The 13,033-nt window shown below is 34.6% G+C and overlaps 1 protein-coding gene across 1 annotated transcript in view; it reads left to right on the top strand.

Moving 5' to 3' along the window:
- LOC113517263 (serine/threonine-protein kinase NLK) overlaps positions 1-10,918 on the top strand; it is a 141,034-nt gene extending 130,116 nt beyond the window's left edge. The window contains 2 exon segments of the mRNA XM_026901893.3: positions 3,976-4,004; positions 4,007-10,918. Of these exon segments, the coding sequence (XP_026757694.1) occupies positions 3,976-4,004; positions 4,007-4,119 (142 nt within the window). The 3' untranslated portion in view covers positions 4,120-10,918.
- Positions 10,919-13,033: the final 2,115 nt, after the last annotated feature.

Raw genomic sequence — 13,033 nt, forward strand, 5'->3', positions numbered from 1 at the left:
ATTTCTTTGCGATACGTAACATAAAGCTGCCCGTACACGATACGGGTCCACTGACCGGTCGAGCTGCGCAAACGTGCGCGTGTACTCAAGCCGAGCGCACGCGTACGGTAAATATACATTTAACATTTTTTAATACAAAATGTTTTTGTATATTTATTGCTGATTATTTTTATTAACCAAAATACTAATAATTGGCAAGTGGTATCTTATATTTTTGTTCTAATTTTCACATACGCACTAGTTGACCAGTGACAGTATGTTTGCGAGTCGACTCGTAAACATTACTCGACAACCGTAACGTGTACGGGCAGCTTAACACGCTCAGTTTATAGCGACCACCCGCACCCTGGGCCCACGCCAGCAGCAGCCATGTGACAACATTGCTTCATTGATAGTTCTCATCAGTACTATTTTGAAACCTAATTCTTTGGTAAACTTAGATCTGTAAATAGAAAGTATAGTCTATGAAATCTTTCTATGATAGTTCACAAATAATCAAAGACAATCGAATTTTAACGTGTCCTTAATATTTGTACTGTCAAGTTATAAAATAAAAATAATATTCGATATAATAAAAATAAATAAATAAAAATACTAAACAAGCGAAAACCAATCTTCTGGATAACACTTATAAAGCTCAAATATGAAACATGAAAATATTGACTTAGTGAATAATTAATTTTGTACATGGTTATTTGTATTATTCAAGTTATTGATTCTCTCTTATATTGATAATTGAATAAAATAAACATATAAAATGTGTTGTTTGTTGAAAGTCTATCAGCTATTTTATATTGTAAGTCGCTGTTTTAATATCCTTATTTGTTGTCTACTTAGTTCCAGAGAATAACCATAGATATTTTTTTTTTATTTTAAATAAAGAATGAACCTTTTTGTGTACATGGCTGGTAATAATGAACAGAGATAATAAATCAGAAAGCAAACGATCATCACAACTAGGTGTGGCACGGTGCGATCTGTTAGTGTGCACGCAGTGTCACCTGTACATATAACTGGCATCGTCTCACTGTCCAATGAACCGGTATAGACAATACGAACTTTTGTTACGCTCTCGTTATACTCGTCCCTGTCACACATTGAGCGGTGAAGTGAGGTAGAAAAGGCAACGATGTTAATAGACTTCAGGTTTCCTCTTTGTGCTATTATTGAATTTGTCTATGGAAGCGTTCAAGTATTATATAATTTTGATTAAGCTTGGTAATGATACTCTTATCGTCTAAGAGTGTACGCAACATATTTTAAATTAAGTTTTTTCATTTGATACTTTGTCAAATTTTTATCTTAGCAGTGGTTTTTGATTTCATGAATCACACATTTTGAAATGAATGGAGAATTTAAACATATCGTTATGTAATATTTGAACGCGTATTTAGTTTATCAATGTCGATGCCTATATAGGCGAATTAAATAGTAACCAGTCCGGTGGTCGCAGACGAAAAGAGCTATGTCGCCTCCCCACTTTCCTTTCACGTCCTCTTCGCCTAATTAATTTCAATCCATTCTGATCTGTAGATTCTCAGTGTTATTAACGATATGATTTCTATTTTTATAAAAACTAAAGTCTTAAATTGTATCATATAAATTACACATAATATCGAATAATATTTTTGATATAACAGTCAACGTTTACTACCAAATTTGCACTTCTCGACAGTTCGCGTAAAAAATATTTAGTACTCATACAAGAAAAAATTGAAATGATTTCCGTGTTTTACTTATATTTAAGATGACAATAAAAAAAAATCACATGTTTTGTTGTAAATTTGTGTAAGTGATAAAAATTAACAAATTTATACTCAAATTCGTAAGATCCCTTCAAAGGTGGTAGCAGTGCTTCGCCTGTTATTTAATTTTAGCGTTAAATACATTTTTTATCACGCGTACTACAAAATATATACTTGTTTTACTTGAGCGGATCCCATATATAATAGTTAACTATACGTTTTATACATACATCAGAATGGATTGATGTTTCCTTGTAAAGTAGATGTGTTTTTGCAACGTAGGTAACCTTGCGCCTCATACAGCAACACTCACAGTGCGGGCTATATAGTCCGATTACTGCATGGGTTTTCTTTCACCCCCCACGCTTTAGAGCGATAGTACTGTAAATAAAACACGCCAAGAGCGCCGCTGATTTCAAGCGCAATCAACCCTCTTGAAATGGTGGTGTCTTCAACGCTTCACACGCACTGAATAGTAGTGTAATAACATTTGCTTTTTTGTGTTTGCGACAGCTCTAGAGCGGGTTCAAAAGCAAAAGTATGTTCCCCTTTCAAGACCGCAGCAAAAATACTACTGCTATCGCCCGTGATATTTCTGTGCGCTGCATAGTGCGCCAGTCCGCCCAGTAAGGCTCCTAGCACATACTAGCACCTACTGTGTTCTCCGTTCGAACGCGGACGGTGCTCGAGCACGCCACGCTGCGTTTTTGAATTGATATCCTAAAAAAGACAATAAAAAAACGTTACTTTATTCGAAATTAGAATTAGAAATGTTTGGAATATTCTCGTCGCAGCGTCGCCTTCTCGAGCATTTGTCATTCGTATTTCAAAAGGGTTGATCGATGGATATTACGCGAAGTCCCAACGGTTCGGTTGCAATGCATGCCAGTTTTCTCTTGTTATTGATACCTCGATATTGATTCAGTGGGCTCTTTAATAATTAAAATACGTAAGAGTATAGTTTCAATTACTTTATATGTACGTACATTTAATATATTCTTATTGGAAAATTGAGTATTTTTTTATTTTTTATTTTTTCAAAAATGGTATAATTGTATTTACTTTATATACTATATATAACTTTAAATATAAAATATTAGAAAAAAATATATATAGGTACGTGAAAAATTTCCTTACGAATACCTTGGCATTGATGTATCTAATATGTGTTTATATATTTTAATTTATACAAATATTATTATTATTTATATAAATAAATCGAGTAATTTAAAATATTTGAAATGGCCAACTGAAGTTCAATTTTGAGGCGTTTTAAATGCACAAAATAAAAATCGAGTACTTAGATGAATTGGTTATTTAAAAATTTTATTAAAATGGGCATTTGGAGTGTGGGATAAAATCTGAAAAACTTCATTATTTATTGTCTTTTTTTTATGGAATGAATAATATTAGGATTTCTGTGTAGTGCATGCGTAGTCGTTGAGCGAGCACAGTGCCGTGCACTCGGTTGTGGTGAATTTTGGTTACAGTAGTTAAAAAGTAGTTTGACTTGTGATGCAGTTTTGCTATTCGATTTCTCTTTTATTATCCATAGTAAATTTGTTTTTACATAATTATAAAAGTCAATTGTTTATGGAAACAAATTGAGATTGCATGATGGAATCGTTTGTTGGACTCGTTATACGATTTTTTTATTGTTTCAATTGTAATACAAAGTTACCCGAATAGCACATTGGTTAATGACAGAATATTTATAATACAGAAAGCTAAATAATGTAAACTTCCTACTACTGATATATAGGCAAAGCTTTGTAATGGAATTATAGATGTATGTTTGTTACTTTTTCACGCAAAAACTATTGAATGGATTTGAATTAAATTTGGTATATGGTCTGGTTATAACTAGTCCGCATCCAGTATACTATACATTAAGTTTGGATATATTCTAGTTTAACATATATTTTATATACTGATTATCACAAGCAAAGCCGTACAATATAGCTAGTTATTCATAAATGTAATGCAGTAAATTATAATAAACTTTCTTTAAACTAGCAAATTACACTAAAATTTTGTCAAGAACGTGACAAAACATATTATGTTTATTAAAAAAAAAAAAACAATTAGCGGCTAAAACTAATGTGCTAAGGGTGCTATTCGGTACGCGTGCACCGAATAATCGAGTCCAGCAAGCGTGCGTATGGCGGGCGCGGGTGGTGTGCGGCGGGGCGGCGGGCCGCGGCGACACTAACGGCGCTCCTGGTTGCAGCTCCACCGTGGCGCACCCCTCCGAGCTGCCGCCGTCGCCGCACCAGTGGGAATGACGCGAGACCAAGCGCGGCTTCGACAAGCGGCGCGCCGTCTACGCCGACACACGATAACCTCAACACATCTTTATGTATTGGCGCCGTAATGCGCTTACGCGGATTGTAAACGCATTTACTTGTAAACATTTATGCGTGGGGATATTAGGAACATTTCTAGTGCAATACGTATTTACTGTGTATACGCAATGTCTACTTCATAATATTGAGATTTATTCCACGCGTACGGTACAGTATACTGACGGGCGTGGCCCACGTACGTTGTTATCCACGCACGCACGCATTCACACCCATGCACATCAGTATGAGTACGTTCGCATCTACACTAAATGTGTATGTGTGTGTGTGTGTGGGTGTACACATGGATACTATCATATTAGACACGAACACAATACAAAAATGACCACCCAATATTGTATAAAATGTTTAGTTCCTGACATTTGAATGACGTACCCAATGCGTATACGTATCAAATAAATACGTATGTTACTGAAAATGTTCCAATGCGTTTGATTTGAACGTTAATAGGTACTTACTTCTAATAATTGAATTAATCAATGTGAATTTTTGATTTTTTTTCATATAAATAATTAAATAGAAATTTTATATTTTTTATTTTTAAATACAAATGTTTACTAGTATACGCGTAACGTCTCATATTTGAATTGACAAATAACAGCTAATAAAACTGTCTTTATTGTTACGAATTACATTTAGCGTGGGTTTAGTTTATATTTTTATAATGTATGACAATCTATGAAAAAATGTAATAAGTTGGCGGTACTTGTTTACTGCTGTCGTAATGTGAAATAATTAGGTTGTCAGTAACAATCTTGGCGATAAGTGATTAAGTGGAATGTTTTGTTTGTAGTCATTAGAATTAAACTGAAGTCTTAGTAAATTGTATTTCTCTCTCTTCTAAAATGAAAGAGATGGTTACATCGCTATATGTTACTGACAACGGAGCTGTTAGTTTGTCTTAATAGACATCAAAGTGAATGTCAGTATAAGAAAGACGAAAATTATTTGAATTTTAACACATAAAATAATAAACGAAAATGTAACTTTGATTTGTGCTGATTTATAATTAGATTTGACTCGTTACTGTAAAAACAAAAATATATATATAAGTAAAACCGTACCTCATTTCGATAATAATGTAGAAAATTCATTACGTTTCTTTAACGCTCGAAAAGAAATGCATTTATGTATATATTGGTCGCTTTCAAATAAATAACATGAGGGGAATTACTTTCAAAACAATGTAGAGGCAATAATAAAAGTGGTGATCACACGTCATGTAGACGTTATGTCGTCTGTGTAAATCACTAAAGATGGCGGAAAATTCTAGAACAACACTGTATAGCGTATATTGAATACGTAAGGATGTTGTACACTGTATTTTGTATTGGTCTGTACGAAGTGTGAACGATCACACTAAGTTTCTGATTTGCTCTTAGTGTATCGTAGCAAATGAGTAGTCGATTCGGCTCGTTGTGAATATAGTTTGATAGAAGTGTAAATGTTTCTGAGACGGTTTCATAGTGACGAACAATTGCTGCGTGCAACAAGGAAATATACAACGAAAACGATACGCGATTTACGCGATTTTTTGTAAGAATGAAAGTGAGGGTAATGCGCAATCTGACGCGTAAGAACGACAAGAAATAACGAAGCGAAGTGGGCTACATATGTATCTACTGAAGGCAGTAACGCTTCACGTAGTATTAGGTTATTTTCATTATATTTCTATTCCATTATTATACAATCTATATATGTATAGGTGAAAGTGTGTGCCTGATTGTGTTTCGTACGAAGATTGCAAGCAATAAACGTTGCAATACAATAAATGCGTAATATTGAATTTCTTTTATTGAACTAGGTGTTATTTTGCGGAATTCCATATTACTTGTTATTTGATTAGCATCATTTTGTTTAATTTTATTATCATTGTAATTGTCAACATTCAAAGATCGACTACTATTATTATTACCAGAAGTCCTACAACCGTTCATATTAGTCTATCAATCTGCGACTGATATTTCGTTCACTCGCAGTTTAGAGGTGAAACACGTGTCACAAAACGTGCGTGGACGATATAGCAGTCGGAGATTAATGGCTAATATGGAAGGTTATACAATTAATGATTATAATAATCGTAATTATTACATACTAATGATGGCGGAATTGAACAAAATAACTCTAATCAAATAACCAGTGATATTGGATTTCGTTTTACGTAATGACTTATTAAATTTATTGATTCCTTTTTATTCTCTATTTCGCTATTGTAGGCTGCGTGCATACGTAGGCTCTGTACTTAATGTAGACGACGGCGTCGCCGCGAATCTCCACCGCCACGTTTGTACGCAGTCTTAAAAGTCCTTTGTTAAAAATTGCAATATTTCTTACTCATGTCAAATTTTGTAGTCCTACATTATTATCAATTTATAAGCGGCACTATTGTAACGTTTATTCGTGATATTTGTGCAATAAATAGAATAATATTTTTTTTTAATTAACGTCCAATTGTCATTTTAAATATCCATTATATTTACTGTGATCATTGGACGATAATTTAAAAACAAAATTTTAATTTCTTATTTTTTTTTTATTATTATTTTATTTATTACACAAACATCACGAATAAATGTTACAATAATGTCGCTAATAATTTTAAAATAATTAAATAAAATTTTAGTCGAACGACCATTGCAAACAATTAAAGTCATGTATACTCATACAAATTGTACAAATTAAATGTGACAATTGATTATACATGTCTTGTGATAATAATGAAAAACGATAAAATATACAGGAGAAAAATGACATAGCAATTTTTAGCAAGGACGGTCTCTTAAGGTCGTCACTCATAACAACACCGCTCCGACACAGTAAGCGACTCGCCATTTAAATTTGGACTTTTTGTATAGTAAGTTTGAATGCAAAGTTGCTTGATTTGCCAGAAAGGTGTTATAATGAGTGATGTCTTTTGTATGTAACATATTACTGTTAAGCTTACTCCTAAACACCATTGTATGTAACATCGACTGAACATTTTTACGTAGCTAGGATAGATAGTGTTAGTATTAAATAAAAAAAAAAATAACTAATAAAGTCAGCGATGATTATATAATTGATAATTAAACGTATGAGTAATATTCACATACTATCATTGCAGTAGTGAGATATTGTATAGAAAATGTGTTGTAAATGTAACAGATACGTGTGTATTTCAAGCATTTAATAGTTTTATTAGAGGTTCGTAAGGGACGTGTGTTAGTGTGCGTGAGTTTGGATAATTATTTTTATTGGCAATCGTAAAAAAAAAACTTTTTAATACATTCTATGTTCGAAATTGATGTTTAATATTGCGTTAATGTAGTATTGACCCTGTACTATCACGCTGCTAACCATAATAACTAGAATAGAAAGTCAGTGTGAATGTCAAGAGACGTCGTAGCCTTAAAACTAGTTCAAAACTATATAAAAGATAAAAAATAAAAAATGTAAATAAATAAATGCATAGTATTAATGTTAGGCTCTAGAATGGTATGGGAAGTAAGCCGTTGTAGTAAGTCCACACTTTAGGTCAAATCTCTCGGTGTACCAACGCGTGGAACCGGATTCGATACTTGTGTCCATGCTTTTAGTTTCTAAATTCGTAGACGCGATTCCCACGCTGTGGTATAGACGAGAGATTATCAATGGTACAAAGGAGGCGAGTCACCGTCACACGCGTTTGTCTATGTATGTGCATGGCGGTCTGTGGGCGACAAAGGAAACCAGGAATGGACATTAGAAATATATGTATATTGGCCAAAGGAACTTAGAAGACTAGGGTCATGAAGACAAGTCAAAGGGAAACAATAGAGATGCGTCAATTTCAGATTTGGTAAAAAAAAGTATATATATCTGTCCTGTATTTCACGGTCCATTGAGTACGATTATATGATTCCAATTAATCAGAAATTGTCATAAATATAAATTGTAGATAATTATGTATAAGTAGTAAAAAATTCTGAATTGATTCTCAATTTAAAAATTCTGAATTGGTTAATAATTTTTTTTATAAGGCTGTAATATATAGTATTAAAGTATCAAATATCTATTATAATTATTCTCAGACTACCAGTATTGGTTCATGACGTCGTCATGCACATACATGACGTAATAATTGACAAACAAATGTAAATGAGAAGTGTGTTTTTTTTGGAACTATGTTATTGCGAATAATATTATCATAATTCAAAATTTAAATCTAAGTAATTCTATTTTTGACTATACTTAGTTTTTATTTTCTAATATTTTTACACAGTTACATGCGTCATGGTCACAAACCTATGATTACAGCGCATGAACTTTTAATTTAATATAATATTCTACTTAATATTCCCTGACATGGTACTTTTTCTGACTATATTTATATAAAGAAAGCATTTAAGAATGTTGTCTGTAGTGGGCAAATTCGTGTCTACTCAGTAATTTACTATTTGTCATGGTCAGCCTAAACACTTATTGAGTTTTGTCATAAAAAGTTACAAATGTTTTGTTTTTACTACACGATGCCTTCCTCACTGACACGTGATTATCATGTTTATAAAAGTTTAAAGGCACATTTCATATTTACATGCTGTTTGTCCGTTTGTACACAACGCCGGCGGGACCGCAACAGACCCACCTTGCCTTATCTCAATTAACTGTTACTGTGATCCGCTAGGCGTAATTATTGGACCCATACATAATACACCCATTGATCCGGTCACCTGTAAATAGTTGATACACGTGTTAGATTATTTTACAAGTTTGCTAAGAGACGCTTACTGTCGTAACCGTAAGGTTCCATGTCCTCCGATTAATTAATACAATTGGATGTTTGTAAATAGATTATTGTAAGTAGATGCAGTATTCGGCGATGTAATGTCGGAGTGACGGCGGGCTTTACATAGGAAAAGACGTATCGACGTGGCTGGTGTCTGCGCGCGTGATTGCACTATTTATTTGCTGTAACTACCGCGGTAGATGTACTTCAGTGTGTAATTATGGCGATAGAACTGTGGTGATTGGGCGCTCTTTTAGTTCAACGAATTTAATATCATTTATGCCCAAAAACAATATTGGTATCTTGCTGGACGATTCAAGTGCAAGAATTGTGTTTTTTGTACGAATTTTGTCATTACAAAATTGTTAATCGAATCATCAATCGGATTTGATGTGAAACGATTAATCGATCATTCTTCTGGATCGAATGTTATAATAATTTGTCTGAAATATACACAAATGTTATAACATATAATAAATCAAAATTAAATATTACAATATAAGATTTATCATTGTCGATGGAAAGCAGAATGAAGTTTGGTATGTGCAGTATATGAGTTGGTTTCAGTTTTCTGCAAAAACTACTAGATTGTTTCCGTTTTTTAGACATGTATCATATTTACAATTTCTTTAGTAACACTGTAGGTGTCTTTCCAGATTAATTTGAGCGGGTTAGAAACTCTAAATCTCAGCTAGGAGTAGCGCTCGATCGACTGACGTCACGCGTGCAGCCCCAGTGCCGTTTCGCCTATTGTGCACGCTTTTATTTATGTAATTGTACGTATTGCGTTTCCAGCCTTTCAGAGATCTCGTATATATTTAAGTTTAAAGTACACGACTGTTCCCTTTACACAACTGATCTTTAGTTTTAATATGTCGATATTGTATTTGCGTTCGACAAACGGCCAGTCGCCAACATTTCACATTAGATGTAAGTAGAGCGCAACGTTTGCTTTCAACGGACGCGAGTAAGGCGTTCCTTTTTATTTGTAAATATGACGTGATAAGACTTAGTTTCAATATTAACCTTAGTATCTCCTATTTAGTTTGTGTTCATCGTAATCGTCTCACTATAATTTTGTATTATAATTTACATCATATACAAAAAGTAAAAAAAAAAAAACAACAAAATAAGAAATACCTAATAATTGTATTATTCGTGTAGATTTATGACATTGATTTAATTTTAGTATTACCAGTCGTACTGTAAATAATATTAGTAATTTTGTGCACTGATAGTCTTCTTTTAAGTTACTCTTAACTTAGATATTAATTAAATGGCTGTATTGTATTTCGTTATGTAAACGCCTAAGACACAACGTTCATAAGACTTAGTAGTTGGAATGTTTGCTTTGCGACCTCTGTCGTTTTCCTATGTATAAAATGGGTTTAGTTAATTTCTCGAAGGGGCATGGTCGCGCGACGCCGCGGGCCGCACTAGGATTGTGATTTAGTTGGTCGAGACACTGTCGCGGACCGGACATATTACTCTAAGTGTAAATATAAATGATACGTGTTTCTGTCGTGTACGGAGTTAGTTGCATTTTACCATTGTTGCGAACTGCCAAAACTATTGTAATAATTTTGTAGCGTTATGTACAACGCGACCACATTGGGAGGGCTACAATCTGTCATAGATTCTATAGAGATTCGCGTACCTACCGCATTGGCGTTCATATGAGTTGCGTACCTTTGGTATTTGGCGAAGTATTCACCAGAAGACAGATGTTAACATTACGCGCTTGTTCACCGTCGTAGAAGATTTTCACTTTTGCTGGTGTGTTGCCATGACGCTACGAGATATTTACATACCCTTAATGTCGCTCGAGCATTTGTCATCTAGTTAATATGTGAATTATCGCTGTTTCCCCAAAGTGGCACCAAAGTTGATGAATGTATCTTGTTTGTGTGCCGAATTTAAAGGTACGTTAACTCACTAAACTTAATATACACAATTTAGTGACAGTTTGTAAACTTGTTTGTGTAGTCGGTTGTATGTAGGGCCAGCGTGAGGCGGCGTAGCGGCCGTCGAGCGCCACAATGTAACAATAAACTACTGCATAATTATTTAAGTCTTTTATTATAATTTACAACCTGTTAAAACAATCTCTTTTCAATACTGAACCTAGGTCTCTCCACAATAAGTCATTTTATTATGAGACGCGGTATCATACTTTGTTTATTTAATCATCTCATATGTTCATTACTCCAGTACTACATGGAGAAAACTACGTAGTACATGGTGAAAAGGTTAGTTCTATATAATTTCAAAGTCGATTTTAGTTCATTAAACATATACCTAAAGGACAAACCGATTTTTCTGTTCTTGATCATTACCACTGCTATCGGTATTGACCTTATAGCAGTCTAGCCAGAATTTGTTTTAAGTTGTCGTTAATGTCTGACTCGATAAGGCAATTACCTTATTAAATGGCAAATAAGCAGGTCGCAACAGATGATTATTTATATATTTTATCTTTATTTATTTATTATACGAACTAATTTTCATACTTTTTTTTCTTATACAACTTAGAATGGCAAACAAGCTGACGGCCCACCTGATGGAAAGTGGTAACCGTCGCCTATAGACATGAGCAGTACCATGGACATAACAGAGTATACTGTTTCGCCCACGATACCCCCCATGCGTTACCATTCCTGAGGACTCAGGTGTTATTCCTCTGTACCCTGTAAATTCACGGCATATCCCACCCTTCAAACCGAAACACAGCCATGCAAACAACTGCTTCACGGTTGAAACACGAATGGGACGGAGGTACCTAAGCAATCGACTTTTGTACAAAGTCTCCCTCTGGTAAACATACAGTTGTTTCACTAAGGATTCTTAAGGGTATAAGGTAACTATTGAAAGGTGACGGGGGCGGGGGAGTACCGAACTGCCATACATTCATTCGGTATCTGCTAAAGGTCAACGAACGTTACTCTTTTGGATTTTGGTTAAGTTTTGGGTATGTTTGGACAAGGTTTATCAAATTTTGTTTATCATATTTATTTTCAAAATAATAAATATTGCCAATTCGGTTTTAATTCCCTCTTATGTAAAAGAGACTAGTCTAAACTTGGCCAGATTTGCCTAAAGTTGACCGTATTGGACTAGTGGTCAAGTCATATAGAACTTAGAATTTAGAGTATAGATTAGAACTGAGGCTTTAAAGTTTATAATTATGAATTTCAACGTCCGCATATCGGTCTTCAACTCTTCACTGCTGAACGTAAGTCTCCCCCTTGGGAAGTTTTGGCAGTAGTCGCCACGCTTGGCAGGCGGATTGGCAACCGCAGTCAGGCTTTAAAGATGATTTAAAAGGGGCCACTGAAGCCCATCCCTTGCCCTCCCTTAGTCGTCTCTTACGACATCCACGGGAAAGGAAGGAGTGGCTTATTCTATGCTGGGACCTACATGGCGATGAAGAGTCCTTACACTGTGGTTCTAATATGTTTACATAACAGATATGTTGTATAAACTGCAATTGCTTAGTTTTACCGTATATCTGAAGAATTGGCGGTAGGTATTTTGCAATGGGAGAAAATGGAGTATTAACCGTTTCTGCTATCGGTTTGCTTTGATAGAGTATCGGTGAGAGATGATAGGTGAAGATGAAAGTAAGTCATTTGGCTCATTGTAACGTATCTAGAAAAAATTACTACGATGATTTCCAGAGGGAACCACTAGGAGATCGACCTAATGGGGTATATTACTATCAAAAGGGCTGCTTATACTCCATTAATCCCTTTTTCCTTCCGATAAAAATAGTTTCTTTAAGTGGGTGAATATGGAATGGTAACTCCGCCTATGCTATCGGTACGCTGGCGAAGCACCAGTGAGGAGGAAAGCTAGTCTGTTTTAGCCCATCGTGACTATATCAACGATAAATTAGTCGCGATAGTTTCCAAGGGGAACCGCGTGGAGATCAACCCGATAGGATATATTGATAGCAATAGGAACTAACCCATTACTAAATATCCTTTCCCCCAGCAGGTCAGTTAGTCTATTCCTGTCCGTAGGTATAAAGGTTATTATAGCACTTATAACATCATACATTAGGATTTCCACTCTGCAGGCACCTATTAAAAAATTGCACCTACATAAGTTTTTCATCTAGATTGTCATCAAAGATCTAACGTAATAATTAGGTACCAAGTTTCTATATGAATTAATTGGAT

This window comes from Galleria mellonella, unplaced genomic scaffold, assembly GCF_026898425.1.
Source record: "Galleria mellonella isolate WM207_F2 unplaced genomic scaffold, CSIRO_AGI_GalMel_v1 utg78, whole genome shotgun sequence".
NCBI lineage: Eukaryota > Metazoa > Arthropoda > Insecta > Lepidoptera > Pyralidae > Galleria > Galleria mellonella.